This window comes from Thalassophryne amazonica, chromosome 2 (assembly GCF_902500255.1).
Source record: "Thalassophryne amazonica chromosome 2, fThaAma1.1, whole genome shotgun sequence".
Lineage (NCBI taxonomy): Eukaryota > Metazoa > Chordata > Actinopteri > Batrachoidiformes > Batrachoididae > Thalassophryne > Thalassophryne amazonica.
The window spans coordinates 58,697,709-58,718,915 of NC_047104.1; the positions used below are offsets into that span (position 1 = coordinate 58,697,709).

At 40.8% G+C, this 21,207-nt stretch overlaps 1 protein-coding gene across 1 annotated transcript in view; it reads right to left on the reverse strand.

Moving 5' to 3' along the window:
• Positions 1–21,207, reverse strand: part of LOC117524694 (potassium/sodium hyperpolarization-activated cyclic nucleotide-gated channel 1-like) — a 223,252-nt gene that overhangs the window by 127,329 nt on the left and 74,716 nt on the right. The window contains exon 3 of the mRNA XM_034186516.1: positions 7,280–7,498. Within this exon, the coding sequence (XP_034042407.1) occupies positions 7,280–7,498 (219 nt within the window). The remainder of the gene's footprint in view (positions 1–7,279; positions 7,499–21,207) is intronic.

Genomic DNA, 21,207 nt, shown 5'->3' on the forward strand with positions numbered 1-21,207 from the left:
TTTGAAAAAACTTATTGGCCACTTGAATTTTCAATCGGCAGCCAGGTAGGGGTCAAATGAAGAATTACACATGGGTCAAAATTAAAAGATGCTCCAATCATATAGAAAACTACACCACATTATCTGCCGGATCATAAAGATTCCAAGAAGGTATAGTTTGGACAATCTGTGACTGAATGTTATGGAATTATGATGTAAATGCAGCAAGAATTGTGACAAAGGTCATTTTCAGTTTGTACAGGGGTCAAAAGATAAAGTTGCTCCATTAATTTTGCTCCAGCTGTATTTGTGTTGAATTGGATGCTTGTATCACCATTTGAAGGATTGTTTCAGTTATCTGCTGCACTAATAAGCCAAGAGAGCATGAACCAGCTGCTGACTGTTAGCTTAAACATGTGTATATAAGGCAATCCGAGCTGCTTTTAACAACCTGGACCTCATTTCTGGCATAAAATACAGTAATTTACTCACCAATATAAGTTTGGTGTGATTAGAAGTCCATAGTTCAAATGACATGTTCATTTCAAATCTGAAGCAAACATTTTTCTTCTTCTACTAAGGTGGATTATAACTTTTTGTGGTACACAGCACAAACTACTGGACAGGAGGAACCTAGCAATCAATGTGACTCACCAATTTCAAAATGTAGGTCTTTCAACCAGATGTGTGGTGCTGTGACATGCCAGTCATCTGTGTCCAGTCAGATTTCAGGGAAGTCCAGTGAAACCCCGGCCTCCACTCTAGCTCCACCCATGCCAGGAAGTGTTCAACATTTGACATTTCCTGTTTCACTGTGACTGAAAATTTGGCATTTCCTGTTTTAAGTGTGAGCTTGCCACTGAGTTCCTGTTAGATTCCATAGGATCTCGTCTGTCAATCCAGGAAGTGTTTGACATTTGAACATTTCCTGTTTTACTGTGGATTTGAAATTTGGCACTTCCTGTTTAGGACGCCCTGTACCATGAGTGAGCTTCACGCCGCTGCGAGATGCTTTGCTCATATTAATATCAAACCATCTCTTTAACTTTATCATTTCAGTTTCTAAATCAGATAATTGTTGCAAATTTTCTCCTGAACAAAACAGGTTTGTATCATCTGCAAAGATAACTGCTTCAAACAAATCAGAAACTGCATATATCATTGATGTACAAAATAAATAAGTTTGGTCTCAACACAGAACCCTGGGGAAGCCCGCAAACGAGGTCCAGATATGAAGAACAGTAGTCTCAGAGTTTAACAAACTGTTTCCGGTTTTGTAAGTAACTTTTAATCCAATTCAGAGCCACCCCTCTGATCCCATACAATTCAAATCTTTTAAAATAATATGTTGTGCTCTATTGTGCCATAAGCCTTTCTTAAGTCAATGAATAAACCTGCTATTTCCCTTTGATCTATATGTTTATTGATCTCTTCTGTTGAATTGAGCAGTGCCAGTGCAATGGACCTTTTCATTCTCTAAAACCATGTTGACTTTCATCAAGCAAGTTGTGTTGTTCTATAATTTTTCCAATCTGTTATTATAAAGTTTTTTTCAGTATCTTTGAAAAATGTGACAACAGAGACACAGGCCTGTAATTAGTAAAAATATGCTTGCTATCAGGTTTAAATAAGGATATCACTTTTGCACTTTCATAAAATTTAGAACAATTCCAGTTTGAAATGATTTATTGAAAATATGTGACAGTGGTTTTGCAATTTTAATAACTATTTGCTTCACTAAATACATATGTACATCATTATAATCTGTTGACTTTTTACTTTTACATTTACTGACAACATTAATAATTTCCCTTTCATCTACTGGGCCAAGAAACGTGTGCAGGTTTCTGTCTATTAATTGAGGCTGTGTGGAATTTCAACTGCCAGATCTGCCCCAACATTAGTGATAAATTTATTGAAACTATTCACTACTTGGCTCATGTTGTATTCATCTTTGTTGTTATAAGTAAAGTATTTAGGATAGCTATTTGATTTGGGTTTATTGCAGCCGGTCTGCTCTGTGTAAGCCTGATCCCATCAGATCTCAGAAGCTAAGCAGAGCAGGATCTGGTTAGTCGTTGGATGGGAGACCTCTTTGGAACACCAGCGGCTGTGTGCATTTCACCAGGTAAAACTGGAGTTGCATCAGGAAGGGCATCCAGTGTAAAACTTGTGTCATTTACCAATGCGGATTGGGCTGTATCCACTGTGGCGACCCCAAACAAAACGGGAGCAGCCAAATGAACAGCAACATTTGATTTGAGTTTATTAGATAAAATACTATTCAGTATTCTCCATGTTTCCTTTATGTTGCTTTTATTATCATTTAGTATTTTTTAAAGTATGATTTTTTTTACAGTTTCGCATAATAGTTGTTAATTTGTTTTTATAGGTCTTATATATAATCTCTGCCTCTCTTGATTTACTTTTCATGAATTCTCTATATAGCATATTTTTCTTCTTACAAGTCTTTTGAAGACCTTTTGTTATCCATGGGTTGGCTTTATATTTATCATTTTTACTATACTGTATAATTGAACAAATGTATTGTATATATTGATAAATATGTTTACAAATTTGGAATATGCTAGATTAGCATCTTGATTTTCATATATGGGATTCCAATCATGTGAAAGTAAATATTTTTGACGGCAGTGACAGCTTCTTAATGTGTTCCTGCTCTGATCAGCATGGACAGCTGTTTAATACGGTGCTTCTATCTTAAAGGCTGCTTTGGAAAAAGCATATCAAAAAAATTAAGACGTTCGTAGAAATTATCCTCACTCTTATCTGGAATCCTGGCCCTGAAAATTACAGCCCAGGGTCCTCTTTTTATTTACATGGATTACAGTATTCAAATTCATTTATGCTCATTGTTAAATATGGATATGCCTTCTGTTCTCACTTTGTGTACAGTTTTCCATACCTGTGTCTGTTCTCTGAAAGCCAAAACAGCGCAGTGCCAGTGGAAATCATGGGGGCCGTGCAAGCAATGTTCAAGCCAGACACAACCCCAAAAAGGACACGATGAAGATAGTTAACAATGGCAGAATATTCTGACTCACTTCTTTGTCTATCGCCAGATTTGATGCCAGAAAGTTTCAAGAGGGTCTGCAGTGTCATCTAGTGGACATTTTTCTTAACATTTGTGCAAATATAAAAGGAATATGGAAGTATGTGGGAACACACGGTTACACTGTTTGAAATGCACAAATAATAATTTATGTAATGAGGCTTTAGTCTGACATGAGTAAGAAGATTGCACAGCCTGGAGCAAAGCTCAGTAACTGAGGTTTATGTTTTTTTAGAGACAACCCCAACAAGACACGCTACAAATCCAAGGAGTGGGTGCAGCGCAGTGTGCGAGAAACTCTAGCACTCACAGTCAGATAGGTCTGCAGTGTCGCTGCACCTGGTGTGCTGTCGCTGAAGCATTTGCAAAGATAAATGAGAGAACCCACAGTCTTAAAAAATAATTGCAGTCTTTCTTCAGGCAGGCACCATCAACAGATGGGTGCTTTGCAGGCTGGCAAGGGGATTCTTAAAGTGCGTTAGGGGCTGATCTCAGAATCGGCAGCAAATGGCTTTGGTAGCACATGCTGGCGGGTGCTGAGACAGGCCAGCTGTTCAGCCTGCTTGGCAGCAATGTCCCTCTAAGCAGGGCAGCAGGAGACTGAAGAGTGCTGTGTCAAGACTCCATGTGCTCCTCTTATTAAAGAGGCCTTCAGGTCAGCAACATGTGCTATATTACCCACTTGCATTGCTTACTCATTGGATGCTTGTTTTGTTTTAAACTTGATGTTGAGAAGAATCATATCTGCTGGAAAATTAGCTCCTTTGTTTCTCGTTTAAAAGCTGAAGTGCTTTTTTGTTTTTTTCTAATGCTTTAGCTTGGAGCCATGCTGCTTCATGCCGTCAGATCTCAGAAGTGAGGCAAGGAAAGTCGTGATTAGTACTTGGCTGGGAGACCGCTTGGGAACACCAGGGGCTGTGTTTCTCCAAGTAGAACTGGATTTGCATCAGGAAGGGCATCCAACGCAAAAGTTGTGCCAAATCCAGAACAAAGAACTTGTGTTGGTTGAATATCACTTTGAAAGAATGTGTTCCAGTCATGATCTACACTTTTCTTCAAATTGCTTCAAGGTACACCAACACAGAGTCAAATAAACAACCTAGAATAGCACCTGGAGAGAGCAGACCTTCACCAGGGCCAACAGTCCAATCTATAATGCATTTCTTTCCCCATTTGTTACAGTACGATGATTGAACTAACATCACTCTCCCTACAAAAATATGTTTTGTTCTACTATTATAATGATAAACTTCTTTGGATTTTTTAAAACAAATATTCATTTAATATTTCCTGAGAATTAATGAAAATTAAAAAAAAATAAAATCCCTATCTTACTATCATTGCTCTGCAGTGTATCTTGAAGAGCAGTTAGCTTTGTGGAATAGATGTGCTACCAGTAATTAAACCTGGGTTTGATTCCCAGTTGGCATCAGAGCATCCTTGTGTCATGTGACCCATTTTGGTGTTTAATACTGATCTCCTTGATATGCTGTTTCTAGCATTATTCTCTGCATGTTACTATTATTTCCCATGATATCTGATTAATTCTCTCTTGTGGTTAATACTCTAGCATTTTTACTTTGATGTTTCATCAGTGTTAATTTTGTGTGTCTTAACTTTCTGATTCTGGGCTTCATTTTCAGGTCTTTGATTGTTTGGTTAAGCATTCCCTCATCACCAGATTATCTAAGTTTTTTCCTGTTCTCTCGCATTATGTTTCCCAATGCCTTTTCTATTGTTTTTGACTCTGTTACATATCTTTTGTTGCTGTTCTGAGTTGCTCAGTTTTTGCCTATCATCTTGCATTTGTGCACTTGGTATGTGAAATCTCTGTGTACTGATGTATTGGCTGTTTTTGAATAACCCTCTCCTGTCTTCTTAGTAAGTCTGCTGCCTGTTGGACCAGTCAGCCGGTTCCCTGATCTCTACCTGTTTTTGTCCAAGCCTGTTGCCAGCTACTATACCGTACATCATCTATGTGGGACAGTAAACCTGTTTTTTTGTTTGTTTGTTTGTTTGTTTGTTTACCTACCTTCCATTATTGTTCTCTGCATTGGGGTCATCTGCGAAAGCCACTACACCTTGGGTATTGCTGGAGTGACTTTGTTTAAAATAAGCCATTACTTAGAGACTCAGATGAGGAGTATCACTTCCATTGTGGGGGAACATCATATACAACATTTTAGCCAAGTGGTGGGTTTCTTTAGGCACAATCATGCATGCAGGTACCTCAGTGTTGAGGAATCCAGCAAGTGGAGAAGAAAAAAGTGATGGCCACATTTCACCTGGATGTATCAGATAGATGGTTAAATTTGAGAGGAGGGGATAGACATGGTGTCTTGCCTGGGTAGTTGTCATCCAAGGCCCAGAGCAGTTTGATGATGTGGTGGATGTGGCGAATTGTGGCACCGCTGCATGCTCCCAGACTTAATCTGCATTTTGCAGTTCACCTAGCTGTAAATTGGCACTGGCCATGGCTGGGGAAGTACCCTGTCATGGACTGGCATCCTGTTTAAGGGGAGTGGCAGTCATCCACTTCATGCCAACAGGGATACACATGTGCACAGTGTACCTCAGTGCCTAACTAGGAATTGTTTCTTCTAATTCTTGTATCTTGCTATGTTACAGAAAGAGAAGAAAATCCTCAATCCCCACTTTGATAGGTGCAGCAAAATTGAATGAACTCATCCTTGGCCTTGCTCCATTCTTCCATGAAGTTTCTTACAAATTACCTTGGTAATTTTTGTATAATCCTGCTGACAGTCAGAGAGAAAGCAAAACAGAGCTGACAGCATTGACTCTTCCTCTGACTCATACTTTCTAACTCTCTCACTCATTTCCTTGGGACTCAGATGTATGGCTCTGTGAGCCCACCTGAATTAAAGCCCACCCCATTTCTTAATAATCACCTTAGACTGTCTCCTGCTTCTACAGATGATGGTTTGATATGGCAGCAGAGCAGCTCAGCTCATTATCACCCACGCTGAGCCCACGGAGGCCATAGCACTGTGGAATGGAACTCAACCTGCACAACCAACTGTCAGAATTTCTTTTCTGTAACCTGGGAATGATTGCCCCACCAAACTCAGCCAAAGAAATGAATGGAAGCTGGGAATGAACACAAACTATACCTCAATACACCACAATTCGTTGTCCTCGATAAGACATTAAACTGCATCCAGGTGGAGTCGGGAGGTCATGCATGGTTTCAGGGCACTCCAACCTTGAAACCTACAAAAAGCATGCAAGTGACCATTATACTTACTCTGTAACTGGTGAGTGCAGTCAGTGCCACAAAAAAGAGCGGGCCCTTGGTCTCCCATGGCAGTTGTTTCGCAATAGGCGGATGTGAATTGCGCCAGTCGAGCTGGCATGTTTTAAGACGGACCTCGACTATAATTGAGTCATCCTGCAGGTTGATGTAAGCACCCCAACCAGAACGTCTTCATCTCCAATGGTGCCCTTGGAGAAGGTGGGTGCCCAAAGTGTGTGGGTCTCGGGCTCGCAACCCGTGATCCACTGTAAACAAAGTCATGTGAAGGCTATCTGTGGCAGGACCAATGAGCTAAACCTTCAAAATTCAACATCGACCGTGTCAACTGGGAGACCCTCACCGAGGGATCGCTCTGAGTGGAAGCGCACCATCTTTAAGGGAACAGATCGCATGGAATATGAATGATATCGCAAGGCAGAGGCCAAGAGACAATGATGCAAAGAACGGCTTCTCCTTCCCTGCTTATCACCCACCCTTCCCTGCCAAATGTGTCCGCATCTATTCCACTCTGCCCTGGGTTTGAACAGCCATGCCAGGCACTGTCACCTCCTGAACAGCAATAATTGAGCCCCAAGGGATCCTGGCACAGAACCACGACAACAACACACTTTATTTGCAGAGTCAGGATCCAACCCTTGATCTGGACAGACACCAAAAATAATAAATACTGTAGGTTCTTCCTTTGTTCATGCAACACCTCTCTACAAGGTTTAATTCAAGTTGTTTTATTAAGTGTTGCATAATCCTGCTCACAATCAAACAAACCAACAAAAAGACACAGATGAAAACACTCAACCACCATTGTGAGATACAAAGCTCTACACTTATAGAAGTGTGAGTGAGCATTCTGGGCTCTCTCACAAATGTATCAAATACTCACTCACCTTCTACACTTATAGAAGTGTGAGTGAGCATTCTGGGCTCTCTCACAAATGTATCAAATACTCACTCACCTTCTCCTGATATTGCCGTCTGGACGAGTCGAGAGATTGGATTAGTGCAGTTGCATGGCCTACAAACATGGCGTAGCAGGTAGCACCCACAATCATGCTGAGGATGGTCAGCCATACGTCCGTCATGCCCACCGGGGGGTACATGCCGTATCCGATACAGAGCATGTGGCTCATTGCTTTGAAAAGTGCGTAGGAATACTGTTGTCCCCAAGTGTCATTCTAGACAAACGAGAGAAGAAAGGGTGAGTTAGGTTTGTCTCATTCTTACATTCTTTAACTCTTCATTTAGTGCTCCTGTTCAACTGATTATTAAAGTTAATGCTTCAATATAACTTCAAGTCCAGGTTTCCCAAACTGTTGTGGATCGCCACCAGAGGGTGTGCAACAGAATATTTGTAATGGCAGAAATAAAAATTACCATATTTTCTTGACTATCTGGAGTCACACATTTTTTTCTTTATTATCAGGTCTTTATTTTGTGGATTTTTGTGTATTGTTTTAGTGTTTTTTTTTTTTTTTTTTTTTTTTTTTTACAATTTAATTGGTTTAGTGCTTTGATTCCTGTGAATCTTATTATTATTATTGTTGTTAAAAGAATGTATACTTTTTTGGTATATACTGTACATCTCATTGGCATATAAAACAAAACAAACAAATAAACAAAGAACATAAAACAACATGATTTGTACTCTGGAAATACATGTATCTATATGCACTACCAGTCAAATGTTTGGACACACTTTCACATTCAATAGGTAGCTAGCTATGCCTCTAGGTAACCATAATATTAAACAGAATAAAATCAGGAAACTTCTCACACAAAGACGTCAGATGTTAATCGGATATCATTAATAAATGATATCCGATTGTTATCATTGAATCAGTGAATTGTTCTGTGAATTGTTCTGTAATTTATGTTTGTAGCATGGCCCAAGTAGAGGGTCACCCCTTTGAGTCTGGTCTGCTTGAAGTTTCTTCCTCAGAGGGAGTTTTTCCTTACCACTGTTGCTCTGGGGGTTGGTAAGGTTAGACCTTACCTGTGTGAAGCACTTTGAGGCAACTCTGTTGTTATTTAGCGCTATATAAATGAAAATAAATAAAAAAAATTAAAAATTAATGCTTGAGCAGAAGACAGTGAGTGTTATTGTGTTGTGCATGAACAAGTTCAATAGCGCACATTCATTGAACAAGCTCAGTTTTTCTGTTATCACTGCTTTCTCATAAATAACGACTTCCTGGACTATGTAAATCACAACATATTGTATAAACAGATTGTTCATATCTCAGAAGTGACAACGCAGACGCAGCTAGCACTTCAGTTGCCACTTATGCTTTTTTTGTGGATATTTATATGGTATAATTTTCATTGCAGGACAGAATATGTGTAATTAGTTTATGCTTTTATTTAGTAGTACACAGTACATTTTGCCAAGTAAAATATAGTCTGTCAGGATAACATTTGGTCCCAGTCCAAATAGAATAAAATACACTCTATTATAGAGTGAAATAAGCTCTACTGTCTTTGTAAAATCAAGTGTTTCTACTCCAATAAGAGTTGATTTTACACTGTGAAAGAGTTGATTTTGGACTCTCATAGAGTATATTTAACTCTATTTGGACTGGGACCAAATGTTATCCCAGCAGAGTAAATTTTACTCTCCAAAATTTACTGTGTAGTTAGCTGCCTACTTGAGCTGATGGACATACAGTGAGGAAAATAAGTATTTGAACACCCTGCGCTTTTGCAAGTTCTCCCACTTAGAAATCATGGAGGGGTCTGAAATTTTCATTTTAGGTGCATGTCCACTGTGAGAGACATAATCTTAAAAAAAAAAATACGGAAATCACAATGTATGATTTTTAAATTTACTTGTATGCTACTGCTGCAAATAAGTATTTTAACACCTACCAACCAGCAAGAATTCTGGCTCACACAGACCTGTTAATTTTTCTTTAAGAAGCCCTCTTATTCTGCACTCTTTACCTGTATTAACTGCACCTGTTTGAACTTGTTACCTATATAAAAGACACCTGTTCCCACACTCAGTCAATCACACTCCAACCTGTCCACCATAGCCAAGACCAAAGAGCTGTCTAAGGACACCAGAGACACAACTGTAGACCTGCACAAGGCTGGGATGGACTACAGGACAACAGGCAAGCAACTTGGTAGAAGACAACAACTGTTATGATTATTTATTAGAAAGTGGAAGAAACACAAAGTGACTGTCAATCTCCCTCAGTCTCGGATTCCATGCAAGATCTCACTGTGTGGGGTAAGGATGATTCTGAGAAAGCGCAGAACTACACAGGAGGACGTGGTCAGTGACCTGAAGAGAGCTGGGACCACAGTCACAAAGATTACATTAGTAACACATGAGAACAACCCCAAGAAAACATCCCAACTGTGACGCATGTAGGTCGAAACATCACACTTTGGGGTGCTCTTTTGCAAAGGGGACAGGACGACTGCACCGTATTGAAGGGAGGATGGATGGTGTCATGTATTGTGAGATTTTGGTAAACAACCTCCTTCCCTCAGTAAGAGCATTGAAGAAGGGTCATGGCTGGGTCTTCCAGCATGACAATGACCCCAAACACAGAGCAAGGGCAACTAAGGAGGGGCTCCGTAAGAAGCAGTTCAAGGTCCTGGAGTGGCCTGGCCAGTCTGCAGACCTGAACTCAATAGAAAATCTTTGGAGGGAGCTGAAACTCCAAACCTGAAAGATCTAGAGAAGATCTGTATGGAGGAGTGGACCAAAATCCCTGCTGCAGTGGGTGCAAACCTGGTGAAAAACTACAGGAAATGTTTGACCTCTGTAACTGCAAACAAAGGCTACTGTACCAAATATTAACATTGATTTTCACAGCTGTTCAAATACTTATTTGCAGCACTAACATACAAATAAATTATTAAAAAAAAAAATCATACATTGTGATTTCCGGATTTTTTTTTTTTTTTAGATTATGTCTCTCACAGTGGACATGCACCTAAGATGAAAATTTCAGACCCCTCCATGATTTCTAAGTGGGAGAACTTGCAAAATCGCAGGGTGTTCAAATACTTATTTTCCTCACTGTATGCATGCATGCATACGTGAAAAGAAAAGGACTTTACAATACTTTATATTCCTTAATATTTCACCTAATAATCTATAATACATAACTGTAAATATTCACAACTGTTATAAATGTATAAATGATATGGGCTTCTGGTTCTACTGAGGATGATCTATTGAAAAAGATAATATTAAATGACCTGATAATAAACTACTTAAAAACTGAAATGGTGAACTCAAATGTGAATTTAGTCATTTTGATCTGTGCATGCTGAACTTAGGTGTGAAGTGTGAACTTGTACCATATATGCAAAAGACCATCTCTAAGTGCACAACATGTAGGGACCATGAAACAGATACCCCTCATCTGAATGCTTAGTACTAATGTCAAGAACCTATCACCCAACCGTTATTGTCATACATGCTAGAAGTAAGCGAGTGAGTAGAAGGGACAGGATTCGGATGTACTACACCATCTTGGATATCCTTTGACCTGGATGTTTACTGATAGTGCATATGTGCATAGCCACATATGCTGCAAAAAATTCTATTTTAGAATGGCAGACTTTCTTAATTGATATTTGCAGAATGCCATGGTCCCTTGGACTTTACTATTGGTTTCATGTATGTCCACTTTCTTTTTTGAATTTTCCCGGGAATTTCTTCTTCTTTGGATACCAGGCTCCAGCTGAAGGGACTGATCTGACTGACTACTGTCTGAAGGCAGTAGATGATCCAAATACCATTTGACAACGAGACTAAATGCCTCACTCAGTGTTCAGATACCTTATGGATTGTCACATACTGATTTTTGACAAATACAAGGAAGCTAGTATGGATAATTGGTTGATGCCCTGGGCTACACAAGGTATGACATAGCCACCTGGAATGCTGAAATCTGCACCAGGTGTCTCTCTTGTCAGCAACGAACAGGAAAATGAGGCTACAGTGAGCATGCACTCACCAAACTTGTAACTGGAAAATGATTTCCTTGCACGATGACTCTTAGTATCTGGTCTGATATTCAGATGGTAGGGTCAGAATGGAATTCAGCATAAACCACATGAAGATAAAGTCAGTAAAAAAAAGAAGCAGATGTCTTCTTCAAACTGTGTCAGTTCAGACAGGGCAGCTGGCAGATGTGAACACACATCAGTATGTTGAACATTTGGAACAAGCAGACCAGAGCCTTGACACAGCACCACGAGAAGGGACAAATGTCACAGGAGACACCAGAGGGTTTGTGTAAAAGAAAGTAGGTCAGCCATTTGGAAAAAAAAAAGGTGACTTCACTGTGAATTTTGCCATTTGTGGATGAATTGCTCCTTTCCTTTTAGATCCCAGTGGTAGATGGCAGCAAATTGATATCAAGTCCCCCTGAGGGTGACATGTTCCGCTTGCTCTCAAACTCATTTCCACAGCAACAAAGCCTGAACAACAGCTGAACAGCTAAAGACCATCAACCATGACAAAATAATGGTGGACCTACTGTAAATACAAAACAAACTATACAAAAAGGATCATCTAGTGACTCTTATCAGGACCCTAATTAATTGTAACTTCATCTAAAGATCATTCAGTCCATCAGAACAAAACATCTAGTTTTCTATCAGGAAGTGTTTGTCCTTGAGGCTTTGATTCATTCTGACAGATTGAGAGTTTTTCTTCTGTCAATACCAAATAACAAATCAACATTTGATCTCAAAACCTAATGAAATGTAATGAGTGGCTACATGCCGCATGCAAGATTTTAAACAGTACGAGCACATTGCCCGTGGGGATCCATGGGTTCTAGATTAGGCAGTGTTTATAAAAATAGGTAGTTGACATTTTTCAAGGGTGGTAATAAATTATGCAAAGTTTCTATAAAAATTTTAACTGAAAGTGCAGGAAATTAAAATGTGAATAACTGTATTTATTATTTGACACATTTAGTTGATGTCATGTTTTACAACTGGTAAGGCTAAGATATGTCCTTTGTTCAGAGCTTGTCTCGTTGCCAGGGACTGAATAACGGTTCACTGTTGTTACCTAACATCCCTAATGTCTCCCAAAATATTAGCCCTATCAACTTTCCGTTTTCATGGCATTCATCCTTGACCCAAAATATATAAGCATACCAAACAGCAAATGTCAGCTCTCCCCACTTTCTCCATGTTCAAAGTCATTTTCATGCACACACGCATGCAAGCGTACACAGACGCCACTTGGCTTTTAATATGTAGATAATAAAAGCCTTCTTCTCTTCATCTCTGGACCAGATTGTTCAACCATGTAGACATAGTGTAAGATGCAGGTGGTGCCACCTCAGTGAAACTCACCAAAACAGCTCTGACTGTAAATGTGAACCAGCATACCTACAACCCCAATGCCAGTGAAGTTGGGACATTGTGTGAAATATAAATAAAAACAGAATACAATGATTTACAAATCCTCTTCAACCTATATTCAATTGAATACACAAAGACAAGATATTTAATGTTCAAACTGATAGACATTTTTTTGTTTTTGTGCAAATATTTGCTCATTTTGAAATGGATGCCTGCAACACATTTCAAAAAAGCTGGGACAAAAGACTGGGAAAGTTGATGAATGCTCAAAGAACACCTGTTTGGAACATTCCACAGATGAACAGGTTAATTGTAAACAGGTGAGTGTCTTGATTGGGTACAAAAGGAGCATCCCCAAAAGGCTCAGCCATTCACAAGCAAAGATGGGGCGAGAATCACCACTTTGTGAACCACTGCATGAAAAAAATAGTCCAACAGTTTAAGAACAATGTTTCTCAACGTTCAATTGCAAGGAATTTAGGAACTCCATCATCTACAGTCCATAATATAATCAGAAGATTCAGAGAATCTGGAGAACTTTTGACACATTAAGTGTCAAGGCCGAAAACCAACATTGAATGCTCGTGACCGTCAATCCCTCAGGCGGCACTGCATTAAAAGCTGACATCATTGTGTAAAGGATCTTACCCCGTGGGCTCAGGAACACTTCAGAAAACCATTGTCAGTTAACACAGTTTGTTGCTACATCTACAAGTGCAAGTTAAAACTCTGCCATGTAAAGCGAAAGCCATACATCAACAACATCCAGAAACTCTTATTTTATTTCATTGTCTCATTTGAAATGGACAGACACAAAGTGGAAAAGTGTGCTGTGGTCTGATGAGTCCACATTTCAAATTGTTTTTGGAAATCATGGACGTCGTGTCCTCTGGACAAAAGAGGAAAAAGACCATCCAGATTGTTACCAGCGCAAAGTTCAAAAGCCAGCATCTGTGATGGTATGGAGGTGTGTTAGTGCCCATGACACGGGCAACTTACATATCTATGATGGCACCATCAATGCTGAAAGGTACATCCAGGTTTTGGAGCAACACATGCCGCCATCCAAGCAACGTCTTTTTCAGGGACGTCCCTGCTTATTTCAGCAAGACAATGCCAAGCCACATTCTGCACGTGTTACAACAGTGTGGCTTCATAGTAAAAGAGTGCGTGTGCTAGACTGGCCTGCCTGCAGTCCAGACCTGTCACCCATTGAAAATGTGTGGCGCATTACGAAGCGCAAAACAAGGGAGACCCCGGACTGTTGAACAGCTGAAGTCGTACATCAAGCAAGAATGGGAAAGAATTCCACCTAAAAAGCTTCAACAATTAGTGTCCTCAGTTCCCAAACGCTTACTGAGTGTTGTTAGAAGGAAAGATGATGTAACACAGTGGTAAACATACCACTGTCCCAGCTTTTTTGAAACGTGTTGCAGGCATCCATTTCAAAATGAGCAAATATTTGCACAAAAACAATAAAGTCTATCAGTTTGAACATTAAATATCGTGTCTTTGTGGTGTATTCAACTGAATATAGTTTGAAGAGGATTTGCAAATTATTGTATTCTGTTTTTATTGACACAACATCCCAGCTTCATTGGAATTGGGGTTGTACATATAGTCAGTGCTGCATGAATTCATTATGTGACAAGATGTCTCACAACTGAGCCCATATTCCACTGTCACTAGGATGGAGCTGCTAAAACATTTGAGAATTAGAGCATTAGATTTTCAGGATTTAAAAGGTTTCACCAAAGAATGGCTGGCTTGAATTATTTATGGCATAAGAGAAAAGAAAATATTCCTCATATATGGAAAAACGAGGTGACCTGTTGTCCATTGAATGGAATGTGGTTTTTATCTAATGTCACACTGCCTCAGTTTCTACAGTTTCAAAAAGCAGAGGCATGTACACTGTAGGAATGAGTCCACCGCCGCCAGGCTGGTAATGCCATGATTCCTACAACAACATATGCTGTCATTTTATGCATCTCAAATTTAAAAAAGGGTTTATCAAGAAGAAAAAGTAATAAATAGTTGTTGAACATAGACATCTAAGATCAATCAAAACGCCATGCTTATTTTGCTTATGTTTGGCTTGTTGCACGCAACAATCTTATCACATGGATGATGAAAATTAGGAGTAGGTGGGGGTGGATGTAACAGAGTTTGAAATGCTTGTAAGTTATTGTCATTCATGTCATTTTTTATTATGTATTTATTTTTAAAGAAACAGTTTACTCAGGATGTGTCACAGTGCTCTACAAATCTGTTTTCAGTTTTAAGGACAGAATGATTTTTTTTTTTTTCCTACTGGTAATATATGTGCAAGATTCTCAGATGTGTAACTGACCTTGAGACAAAAGGATTAGCACAATGGGTACGCCATGGTTGTTTTTTCAGTGTTGTAGAAGACAACAAATCCAATTGTAATCCGTCTGTACTGCATCTTAATACACAACTGTTGAATTTTACATATGTTGCTGAACTGAACGAATGTAAAATAATCCCATTGCAGCTCATGTCTAGAACAAGATCGACGCAGAGCTAAAGTGAAATAAAACAAATGTGGAACAAGGATCAAAGCTACACACTGTTTTGCACAGTATAGGATTGCCACCATATGGTGTTATCACTTATTAAGCAATATATTTGAAGATAATTACAAAAATGGACTAAAAATGTCCTCTGTTGAAAGGTGATTTTTTTTTTCATAAGTAGTGCTGTCAAGCAATAAAAAAAAATCTAATTAATTACAAGCTTTGCAATTAAATAATGTAATTTAATTGTATTTAATTGTATGTATACTTTTCTGGAAAATAACACCCCTAAAATCACAAGGCACATACTGCATTACAAATACTAGGCTTTAAGAAACATAAAAATACTGAGGAAAGCAAATTTCCAATTATTAAAACAATTACAAAAATACATTGATGTATAAAAATTAAATGGGCAGTCTATGAAATCTGCAAAAATGGTGCATCATGAACGTACTGAGCATGATTTACTGCTACACTACAAAGTGTATTTTTTTTTAAATCACTTCAGTTATGGTGGCACTGTGTGGGAAGTAGGAAATTTCAGAAATCAGGATTTGTTTTATATATATATAATGTTGGAACACAGCTTAATGAGCTGTCTCAGAGAAAATCATCAATCAATCGCGGGTGGCTGGATGACTGGCTCCGATTTTGATGAAATTTTCACCATATACAGTGAGGAAAATAAGTATTTGAACACCCTGCGATTTTGCAAGTTCTCCCACTTAGAAATCATGGAGGGGTCTGAAATTTTTGTCTTAGGTGCATGTCCACTGTGAGAGACATAATCTAAAAAAAATAATCTGGAAATCACAATGTATGATTTTTTTAAATAATTTATTTGTATGTTACTGCTGCAAATAAGTACACTCAACAAAAATATAAATGCAACACTTTTGGTTTTGCTCCCATTTTGTATGAGATGAACTCAAAGATCTAAAACTTTTTCCACATACACAATATCACCATTTCTCTCAAATATTGTTCACAAACCAGTCTAAATCTGTGATAGTGAGCACTTCTCCTTTGCTTAGATAATCCATCCCACCTCACAGGTGTGCCATACCAAGATGATGATTAGACACCATGATTAGTGCACAGGTGTGCCTTAGACTGCCCACAATAAAAGGCCACTCTGAAAGGTGCAGTTTTATCACACAGCACAATGTCACAAATGTCGCAAGATTTGAGGGAGCGTGCAATTGGCATGCTGACAGCAGGAATGTCAACCAGAGCTGTTGCTTGTGTATTGAATGTTCATTTCTCTACCATAAGCCGTCTCCAAAGGCGTTTCAGAGAATTTGGCAGTACATCCAACCAGCCTCACAACCGCAGACTACGTGTAACCACACCAGCCCAGGACCTCCACATCCAGCATGTTCACCTCCAAGATCGTCTGAGACCAGCCACTCGGACAGCTGCTGAAACAACCGGTTTGCATAACCAAAGAATTTTGTGCACAAACTGTCAGAAACCGTCTCAGGGAAGCTCATCTGCATGCTCGTCGTCCTCATCGGGGTCTCGACCTGACTCCAGTTCGTCGTCGTAACCGACTTGTGTGGGCAAATGCTCACATTCGCTGGCGTTTGGCACATTGGAGAGGTGTTCTCTTCATGGATGAATCCCGGTTCACACTGTTCAGGGCAGATGGCAGACAGCGTGTGTGGCGTCGTGTGGGTGAGCGGTTTTCTAATGTTAGTGTTGTGGATCGAGTGGCCCATGGTGGCGGTGGGGTTATGGTATGGGCAGGCGTCTGTTATGGACAAAGAACACAGGTGCATTTTATTGATGGTATTTTGAATGCACAGAGATACCGTGACGAGATCCTGAGGCCCATTGTTGCCATACATCCAAGAACATCACCTCATGTTGCAGCAGGATGATGCACGGCCCCATGTTGCAAGGATCTGTACACAATTCTTGGAAGCTGAAAATGTCCCAGGTCTTGCATGGCCGGCATACTCACCAGACATGTCACCCATTGAGCATGTTTGGGATGCTCTGGACCGGCGTATACGACAGCGTGTACCAGTTCCTGCCAATATCCAGCAACTTCGCACAGCCATTGAAGAGGAGTGGACCAACATTCCACAGGCCACAATTGACAACCTGATCAACTCTATGTGAAGGAGATGTGTTGCACTGCATGAGGCAAATGGTGGTCACACCAGATACTGACTGGTATCCCCCCCCAATAAAACAAAACTGCACCTTTCAGAGTGGCCTTTTATTGTGGACAGTCTAAGGCACACCTGTGCACTAATCATGGTGTCTAATCATCATCTTGGTATGGCACACCTGTGAGGTGGGATGGATTATCTAAGCAAAGGAGAAGTGCTCACTATCACAGATTTAGACTGGTTTGTGAACAATATTTGAGGGAAATGGTGATATTGTGTATGTGGAAAAGGTTTTAGATCTTTCAGTTCATCTCATATAAAATGGGAGCAAAACCAAAAGTGTTGCGTTTATATTTTTGTTGAGTGTATTTGAACACCTGGTAAAATCAATGTTAATATTTGGTACAGTAGCCTTTGTTTGCAATTACAGAGGTCAAATGTCCTGTAGTTTTTCACCAGGTTTGCACACACTGCAGCAGGGATTTTGGTCCACTCCTCCATACAGATCTTCTCCAAATCTTTCAGGTTTGGACTTTCTGCTCCCTCCAAAGATTTTCTATTGAGTTCAGGTCTGAAGACTGGCCAGGCCACTCCAGGACCTTGAAATGCTTCTTAGAGAGCCCCTCCTTAGTTGCCCTGGCTGTGTATTTGGGGTCATTGTCATGCTGGAAGACCCAGCCGCGACCCATCTTCAATGCTCTTACTGAGGGAAGGAGGTTGTTTGCCAAAATCTCGCAATACATGACCCCATCCATCCTCCCTTCAATACGGTGCAGTCGTCCTGTCTCCTTTGCAGAAGAGCACCCCCAGAGTATGATATTTCCACCTCCATACTTCATGGTTGGGATGGTTTTCTTGGGGTTGTTCTCATCCTCTAAACATGGTAAGTGGAGTTGATTCCAAAAAGCTCTATTCTGGTCTCATCTGACCACATGACCTTCTCCCATGCCTCCTCTGGATCATCCAGATGGTCACTGGTGAACTTCAAACGGGCCTGGACATGTGCTGGCTTGAGCAGGGGGACTTTGCTGCCCTGCAGGATTTTAAACCATGACAGCATCATGTGTTACTAATGTAACCTTTGTGACTGTGGTCCCAGCTCTCTTCAGGTCATTGACCAGGTCCTCCTGTGCAGTTCTGAGCTTTCTCAGAATCATCCTTACCCCACAAAGGGAGATCTTGCATGGAATCCCAGACCGAGGGAGATTGACAGTCATCTTGTGTTTCTTCCACTTTCTTTTTTTTTTTTTTTTTTGACAAATGTCTTTATTGATTTTTTTCTTTTTAATTAACAAACAAGCACATACACAAACAAAGCAACAGGAACAAAAGAACAAAAGAAGGCACGTTAACAGACATAGTCATCAGGGACAACAGCAAGTAAATATAAAATCTGGAAATTAACATTAGTGAAGAAAGTAAAAAGAATAACATGAGCAAAAAGTTATACAATTTCAGACAAACCCCCTCCCTCCAAAAACTCCATAAACGAATCCCAGATCTTAACAAATCTGTTATAATTCCCCTTGATCCAGTATGTCAATTTTTCCATGGCTATACAGTGTGGAGTGTGTCCTTCAGCCCACATTTGCTTACTTGGCCTATACATAGAGCTCCATGACAGAGCAATTTTATGTTTTGCTTCAAGTATACAATATATGACCATTGATTTCTCATATTTACTGAGTGTACAATTTTCCGGGAAAAGTCCCAGTATACAGAGCTTAGGGCATAGTGGAAGATGTGTATCAGTAATCTTAGACAAAGTCGTAATTATCTCCTTCCAAAATTCTTGGATAATGGAACACTCCCAAAGACAATGAAATAGAGTCCCTTTATGTGTACCACATTTAACACATAGATCAGGTGTGTTAGGATCAATATGATGTTGTACAACTGGAGTGATATATGTTCTCATCAGCCATTTGTACTGAAGTAATTTAAACCATGTATTTATCATTTGAACTTGGCTTTGTAAGGATGCATGCTTCCATTCTTCACCAGTTATTTCTTCTTTAAGATCTAGACACCAGGCATGTCTTTTATCATCTAATAGGATTCTATTGATTTTGCAATGATATTGTGATAGAATTGAGAGATGAGTCCAGGTCTACCACAATAGTTCACAGCTATCGTTTCAATAGTGTTCAGGGAGGGTAGGCTTAAGGAGTTTTGAGTTTGTTTTATGAAATGTCTAATTTGCAAGTATTTGAAAAAATGTTTGGCATCAATGTTAAATCTTTGCTTGATCAGTAAAACTTAAAAGGACTTCTCTGTCATAAAGATCTGATATTTTGTTGATACCCTTATTAGCCCATATCTTAAAGCCAAGATCGTTTGTACCTGGTGTGAAATTTCTATTTCCCCAAATGGGAGTAAACTGGGATAAAGCAGCATTTTCTTTTAAGTAGTTCAAAACCTCATACCAGACGATCACTGTATTCCTAACAAAAGGATTTTGTTGTGAAAGTGTAAGAGCACGGACCCACAACAGGGGGCGCAAATGAACAGACAATGGATAAAGCCAAATACAACACTTTACTGTTGTGAAATTGCACAACAACAACAACAGATTACAATATAAACTCCAATATACACAGTGTTATGTGGGCAGGCTCGAAGATAGGAGACGTCAGTCCAAGTCGAACCGGAACCACACGATTTCCACCGCCACCGAACCCTGGGAATACCGGAGCCGCCAAGTCCCGAACTCACAGGTGGCCACTGCCTACGCGTGTCAGACCTGGTACTGCTGGCGAGGAGCAAACACAGTTAGAAGTGGGTGCGTGTGCACCCAGCAACACGTATGGTGGGAAATCCACCTCCACCTCTCGTCGAAAAAAGAAACAGAATATCCAACACACACAAGCAATAGATATTCCTGTCAGAACACAGTCAGCTGAGATCGTTACCTCTTCGTAGAGCGATATCTCGGCAATGAGGTGGAGATGCCGTCTTGCTGATATACCCCTGAAGATCAGATGATTGATGACAGCTGTCGTCGGTGATAAGTGACAGCTGTCACCCCGGCTACTCCTGTGAGGCGGCAGCGCCCTCTGGTGCCTGGAGCCCGCACTCCAGGCAGGGCGCCCTCTGGTGATGGTGGGCCAGCAGTACCTCCTCTTCAGCGGCCCACACAACAGAACCCCCCCCTCAACGGGCGCCTCCTGGCGCCCGACCGGGCTTGTCCGGGTGGCGGCGGTAGAAGTCGGCCAGGAGGGCCAGGTCCAGGATGAAGCTCTTCTTCACCCAGGAGCGTTCTTCGGGGCCGTACCCCTCCCAGTCCACCAAATACTGGAAGCCCCGGCCCATCCGTCGGACATCCAAAAGCCGGCGCACTGTCCAAGCCGGCTCGCCATCGATGATCCGGGCAGGAGGTGGTGTCGGACCCGGAGTGCAGAGGGGTGAGGTGTGATGCGGTTTAATCCTTGACACGTGGAACACGGGATGGATCCGCAGTGAGGCCGGAAGCTGAAGCCTCACTGCGGCGGGACTGATGACCTTGAGGATCTTGAATGGACCTATGTACCGTTCCTGTAATTTTGGGGAGGCCACTTGTAGTGGAATGTCCTTGGTTGACAACCACACTTCCTGCCCAGGACGATACGTAGGAGCCGGGGTCCGCCGCCGGTCTGCATGGGCCTTTGTCCTCATCCGGGCCCTCAGCAAAGCAGAACGGGCGGCACGCCACACCCAACAGCACTTCCGCAGGTGGACCTGGACCGAGGGCACACCGACCTCTCCCTCAACCACCGGGAACAACGGGGGCTGATACCCCAGACACACCTCAAAAGGGGAGAGGCCGGTGGCGGACGACACTTGGCTGTTGTGGGCATACTCGATCCAGGCCAGATGGGTACTCCAGGCCGCCGGGTG